Source organism: Larus michahellis, chromosome 2, assembly GCF_964199755.1.
Source record: "Larus michahellis chromosome 2, bLarMic1.1, whole genome shotgun sequence".
Classification (NCBI taxonomy): domain Eukaryota; kingdom Metazoa; phylum Chordata; class Aves; order Charadriiformes; family Laridae; genus Larus; species Larus michahellis.
This window is the reverse complement of record NC_133897.1, coordinates 100,631,521-100,638,164: the sequence shown is the minus strand read 5'-3', so window position 1 is coordinate 100,638,164 and position 6,644 is coordinate 100,631,521. Positions and strand designations below refer to the sequence as shown.

General features: G+C 51.9%; 1 protein-coding gene across 1 annotated transcript; it reads left to right on the top strand.

The window, feature by feature from the left end:
• Nucleotides 1-243: 243 nt before the first annotated feature.
• On the top strand, nt 244-6,364 carry IRX2 (iroquois homeobox 2). The gene is made up of 5 exons (XM_074573589.1): nt 244-1,000; nt 2,834-3,239; nt 3,703-4,455; nt 5,198-5,265; nt 5,972-6,364. The coding sequence occupies exons 1-4, from the start codon at nt 758-760 to the stop codon at nt 5,239-5,241; spliced, it is 1,446 nt and encodes a 481-aa protein (XP_074429690.1). The 5' UTR covers nt 244-757; the 3' UTR covers nt 5,242-5,265; nt 5,972-6,364.
• Nucleotides 6,365-6,644: the final 280 nt, after the last annotated feature.

Below are 6,644 nucleotides of genomic sequence, written 5' to 3'. Positions count from 1 at the left end.
GTGCTTGCAGCCGGAGAGGCTGGCTTGCATTACAAAGCAGCCTGCCTTCGCTGCCTCCTTGCCTGCCTGCCTGCCGGCCGCGGGAGGAGACGGGGCCGGAGCGGGAGGGGGCGGGCCCGCCGCGCTATGCAGATGAGCGGCGGTGACGGACAGCTCTGTTTTCCAATGTCCCTCAGAAACTCGAGTGCTCCTTCCCTCAACTCTTCACTTCAGACTCTATACTTCCCCCAAAATACAGGCTCGCAGGCGCTGGGGGAGCTGGCTGGCTGGCTGGGAGAACTCCATATGCAGCAGCCACTTTTCTGATTTCGGGGGCTCGCTTCTCTCTCTCCCCCTCTCTCTCCCCCTCTCCCCTTCTGTTTCTCTCCCTTTCTCTCTCTCTTTCGCTTTTTATTAACCCTCTCCTCTTCCGTCTCTCCCAGATGTCCTTCCCCTCCCGGTTAGATTTCTGACCGCTCGATTTATTTTCCCTTTTTTGGGGGGGTGTTCTTTTTTTTTTTTTTTCCTCCTGTTTGTTTTTATTCTGAGCGGGTGCGCATGGGGGGGAGCATATAACAATTCTGATTCTCTACATAACTGCACAGAGCCAACCGGAGAGAGAGGGGGAGAGAGAGAGAGAGTGGGAGAGAGAGGGAGGGAGGGAGGGCGGGCGGGAGAGAGGGAGAGGGAGAGCACGAAAGCAGCGCCAGGAGCAGCGGCAGCAGCAGGGCCGGTCACCCTCGCCCCCTCCCTGCTCCTGTGCACGCCAGTGCAAGCCATGTCCTATCCTCAGGGTTACCTCTACCAGCCCCCCGGCTCGCTGGCTCTGTACTCCTGCCCGGCGTACGGGGCGTCGGCGCTGGCGGCCCCCAGGAGCGAGGAGCTGGCCAGGTCTTCGTCGGGATCGGCGTTCAGCCCTTACCCGGGATCGGCAGCTTTCACCGCCCAGGCGGCGGCCACAGGCTTCACCAGCCCGCTCCAGTACTCCACAGACCCCGCCACGGGATTCCCCTCCTACATGGTAACTACCGAAGAGAAACCCTCTCCTTCTTCATTAGCATCCGCATTCTCATCCTCATCATCTTCAGCCTCTCTTCCTCACACACTCGCCATCAGCCCCCCGACACCACGCCGCGCAGCCGGGCGCTCCGCTCCGCACCGCCGCCGCCTCCGCGCTGCTGCCGCCGCCAGCCGCGCACCGGCCGCGCTCCGCAGCCCGGCCGGGGCCGGCGGAGACGCGCGGAGCCGGGCGGAGCGGAGCGGGGGCCGAGCGGCGGGCCGGGGCCGGGGTCGGGGCCGGGACCGGGACCGGGGCTGGGGCCGGGGAGCCGCCTCACTCCGCGCCCCGGCCGAGCGCGGTGCCGGCGGGCCTGGGATCCGGGCTCGCCCCGCGGTTCGCGGAGACGTGCGGGCGCCCTGATTAAAGAAATACGGATCGTCTCAGTCAGTTGAGTTGGATGCTTCCATTCTACCCCCTACCCCCTCCCCGCTTTCTCTCTCTTTTTTTTTTTTTTTTCTTTTCGCTGTGGTAGGATGGGGGGGTGGTGTCTTTTTTGGTTGGTTTTTTTTTCCTTTTTTTTTTTTCTCTTTTTCCCCCTCTCTTTTTAAGTCGGTGTTTAGAGGCGCTGCGGGCTTTATTCCCGTGTGGTTTTATTTACTTTCAGTGTGTTTTGTGCTAATGGTTTAACTGGATTTTAGGAATGAAAAGGAGCATCTGTTTGCGATCTGTGAGCTTCGCTTAAGCCCAAGATGGTTGTGGTGGCCGCAGTTTCGGATTTCACTTTCTTCTTATTAGTTAAATGGAGCATTTGCAATTGCGTGTGCGTGTATTCTGTGCATAAACTATATAAATAAAGCCATAAACTATATAAATAAACTGCACGTCTAGATGGTTATATAGTTTTATAAACACACGCACACAGAGTCAGACACGTATCTAGTCCGTACACACAAAGACCTGTGCCCGGAATTTGAGACTGGAGCCGCTGTCGAGACCCTAGGAAGGGACGACAGCGAGGAAGTTCGCTCTCCCTGCAAAGTGACAGGGAAAGTACTTGCTTTCTGTCCGTAAAATACGGTGCGTAGATTGTCGTGCAGTCTTTATTCGGGGTGGTATGAAAGATCTGAGGATCTCGCTTGGTTGTTTTTCCTGTTGGGAAGCGGGAGGCGAGCGGCTGGAAGTTGCAGCGAGGTTGTGAACTGCGGGATATTGGGTGATGTTGCGCCTGTGACTCGCCGATCTGTGGGATTCAGAGACGTGCTGAAAGTTAGCGAGTTCCTTCGCGATATCTTTAACTTTTCTTGCATTATGCAGACTTAAATAAGCGCAATTTAAACGTTAAAGGGCGAATTAAAATGCTAATTACATCGCATTTGAACAATTCGAAACGGTGCATATCTTCTGATTTGCAAATTGGATTTGCAATGCATTAGTGCAGTGAATTGCTAAGTGGCGGCTTTGTTGTATTTTCTATAGCAAAAAAGGAAACATCTTTTGAACCTTTGAGAGAAATGTAGATATCAAGACACTACCTGTAGGGCCTTTAAAATGTCTGCGCCGTTCAAAAATTATATTGGGAAATATTCAATTACAAGGAGCTGAAATTAGGCAGAAAGATTAAAACATCGGCGATTTTCAGCGCGTGTGCCAGTGTCTGTGTGCTGGGCGGAGGAAGTCGGGGGAGGGGGGGTCGCAACTTAATGGCCTTTGGGTGCTGCTTCTCCCCCTCATAGAATATGGATACAAGACACCATCCCGGGGAAATACAAATATAACCGCCGATCTCGCCTTGACAACTTACTAATGGCTATCAGCAATAACAAATTGCCAACCCCACCGTTTTGTTCTGTCCAGGGCTCCCCTTACGACGCCCATACGACGGGGATGACCGGAGCCATCAGCTACCACCCGTACGGCAGCCCTGCCTACCCCTACCAGCTCAACGATCCCGCGTACAGGAAAAACGCCACCCGCGACGCCACGGCCACGCTGAAGGCCTGGCTGCAGGAGCACCGCAAGAACCCCTACCCTACGAAGGGCGAGAAGATCATGCTGGCCATCATCACCAAGATGACCCTCACCCAGGTCTCCACCTGGTTCGCCAACGCCCGCCGGCGGCTCAAGAAGGAGAACAAGATGACCTGGGCCCCGCGGAACAAGAGCGAGGATGAGGACGACGACGAAGGCGACGGGGCGAGGAGTAAAGAGGAGAGTCCCGAGAAGATGCCCGAGAGCAACGAAACCTCCGCAGAGGACGAAGGTGGGCGCTGGGTGACCGAGGTCGCGGCGGGGTGGCCCCATCCCGCCCCGTCGCGTCCCCTCGGGAGCGGGGCAGCGGGGAAGGGGGGTGGGTGCAGGGGTGGGGAGGCGGCGTTTAACAAAAGCGACCCCAAAACGTGTCCCGTCCCGTCGCCTACGGCTGCTCCGGGCGCTTGTTGCCGCGCAGTACCGGTGGCCGGGGCGGGCGGGGGGCGGAGGTGCCGCGGCGGGCGGCGGCGCCGTGCGGGGGGGGGGGGGCAGGCGGGGCGGTGCGGGGTGCCTCGGCGGAGCTAGCCCCTGGGGATGGATGCTCCTCGAAACGGGATTACAAGGGAAAAGGCCGGGACGGCTAGCCTCTCCCCGCCCGCCGCGGTGGCGGTGGCCGTGCTCGCTTCTCGCCCGCTCTCTTTGCCGGCCTGCCCCCGCCCTGACTCTGCCTTTCTGTGCCCGACGGACCCTTGCAGGGATCAGCTTGCAAGTCGACTCGCTGACGGACCACTCCTGCTCCGCCGAGTCGGACGGCGAGAAGCTGCCCTGCAGAGCCGGCGACCCCCTCTGCGAGTCGGGCTCGGAGTGCAAGGACAAGTACGAGGACATCGAGGAGGAGGAGGAGGAGGAAGAGGAGGAGGAGGAGGAGGAGGAGGACATCGAGGAGGACGACGGCGGCGGCGGCGGGGAGCGCGACCCGCCGGCCAAACCCGCCACCTCCTCGCCGCTCGCGGCCGTGGAGGCCCCGCTCCTCGGCCACCCGCACGCCGACGCCGCCCGCAGCGCCAGCAAGGCGGCGCTGGGCGGCCGCGCCTCCCCCGGCCCCCCGACGCCGGCCAGCAAGCCCAAACTCTGGTCGCTGGCCGAAATCGCCACCTCGGACCTCAAGAGCCAGACCCTGGGCCAAGGCTGCCAGCCTGCCCCGCTCTCCTCGGCCACCCCCGCCTCCGCCCCGCACAGCGCTGCCTACTCGCCCTCCTCCCTCCTGGGGAGGCATATTTATTACACCTCACCTTTTTATAGCAATTATACAAACTATGGGAACTTTAACGCTCTGCAGAGCCAGGGAATCCTGAGATACAACTCCGCAGCAGTGGCTTCAAACGAGGGACTAAGTCAGACTGTCCTAAATGCCAGCTCTGTCCACAAGCAGAGCAGTGACTCTTTGAAAACGATCACTAACCAGCTAGAACAACATTACAGGCCCTCTAGTTATGACTCTAAGAAAGGTAGGTGACTCGTTTTTGCCGCTTCTCCCTCTACTACCCCCTTCTCACTCGCCCTTCCTTCCCCGACCCGCACAAGTCCTTTACACGCTGTAAATACTGAGAACCTTCTCTGGAGAAATCAGTGAGCGGGCTGTCACCACCGCCGGGCGAAGAGGGGCAATAGTATAATCTGGGGACTAAAAACGGCGTGTCGCCGTCCTATCGATACCTGCCTCTCAGAACCGAGAAAGGAAATGCAAAAAACGACTTTTAGATCGGTCTCACAGGCTGCAGACGCAGCTTTCCAAAGTCATTTTTAAAAGGAAAAACTACATGCAAAGATATCCAGAGAGTACTGGTGTCATTGCTTGTATTTTTATTTAATTTTTTTTTCTCGACAAACTGGTTTTGCACTCTTTGTTTGCAGTATTCTCCCGGGTTTTTTTTGTTTTGTTTTTGGTTGGTTTTTTTTTTTCAGTTTTAGGTTTAGATAATTGCTGACCTTGGAACTGAAATTATGTGAAACGTGACATTATTAACTGTATTTTATACACATTTTTTTTTGCGAAAAAGTTTTGCACTAATATAATTGTCAGCTATTTCTAACAAAATACTCGAGATACGGGCAATTATAAAATACTGGCCAGCCATATAAAAGACCGAGCTACGAATTATGCGCGAGTGAGGGTTGGGACCTGAACACACTGTATAATCTAGTTAGCTGGCTGTGTCCTGTGACTAACTGACGGTTATATTTTGACAGATCCCACTGAAGTCTGCACAGTAGGAGTACAACCATACCTATAGAAGTGCAATCACACAGCAATGCAAGTAAGTGAGAACATTTTCTATTACACTGATCATTTGGCATCGGGTCTAAGACACGCTGTACAGTTCTAGACTTGCTTAACGTTAATTTCTTGCTTCATTACTTAAGAGCCTGATTACGAAGTAAGACACTCTTTTCTGCCCTTTTTTTTTTTTTTTTAAAAACAAAAAAAGCTCTCCTTGCGGCTTTTCCTTCTCGGGTTTATCTTCATTTTAAAGTCAGGTTAGAGAGTTCCCTCACCTTGCATACTTTTCGCTCGTATAAGGCAAAGCCGTAAGGACTATTTAAATGTTACGGAAAGAAAGCCTTAGAAAAAAAAAATCTTTGAAGGTATTGTTATTTAAAAACAAAGTGCTTGTGCTCACGTGGCAGCGCTAAAATTGTCCATTCTGAGTGAGGCTTCACGCAGTGAACGTGTATTTTAAATAAAAAGGGACAATTATTAGAGATCGACATGCATCTTAAGCAGGGTACGCGATCTGAGAATTGCCTCTCGCCTAGCTAGCAATGGCACTCTTAAGACCTCCGCTATCGAGGGCTAAATAAACAATAAAAAAATCGCCTTGCCGATATTTTTTCAACGAATTCTTTTGTTGGAAGAAATTAGACGACTAAGAGTTTTGCCTTACTTCCTTTTTGTTCAGTTTAATGGTGTTAGTGTGTATTTGAAGGATTTTTGGATGATCTGGTTTTTTCCTTGGTCCACAGGTAGGTGTCACAATTGCTTTGAAAAAAGTCAGCAAGCCATCATCTCTCCCCGAGCTAATATATATAACAAATCTCTAAATCCGGATCACATCTTGTGCCACTGTATAAAAGAAGACCACAGAGCACTATTAAATCTTCAGACTCTAATTATTAAACCAGAATTTTGTTGGACATATGTGAGTTTGCTGGTATAGTATAGTTTCCCCAATGTATGTGTGACTTTTGAAAACAGATCTGTTTTTCTCAGGATATCTTGAATTGATCACTTCATTGCCACGGTATATATTCGATAGGTGTGATAGGATTTATTGTAAAATTTATTTGTAAAAGATGTATACAGTAGAGATAATAAAGACGTGATTGGAGAACTTGAGTCCTTACAAAGTGGAAACAAATTTGATATTTATTTTTGTAACGATATAAAGCTTCTAGTAATTTATGCAAGTTGTATTGCAATGGAATCTGAACTTTTTGTAAATAAATTTTGCCTGGTTTTTATTTGAAACGTTGATGGTTATACAATCTTTGGTTGTTTAACGAGAATTCTTTACTAATTTATATCTCTAATTGTAAATAAAAACAGACTAGTCTGCAACAATGTGGTGTTTTTCGTTCATTTCCCCCAAAATAATAATCTATTATTTAGAAAATGACGAAAGTTGTAATTTCACTA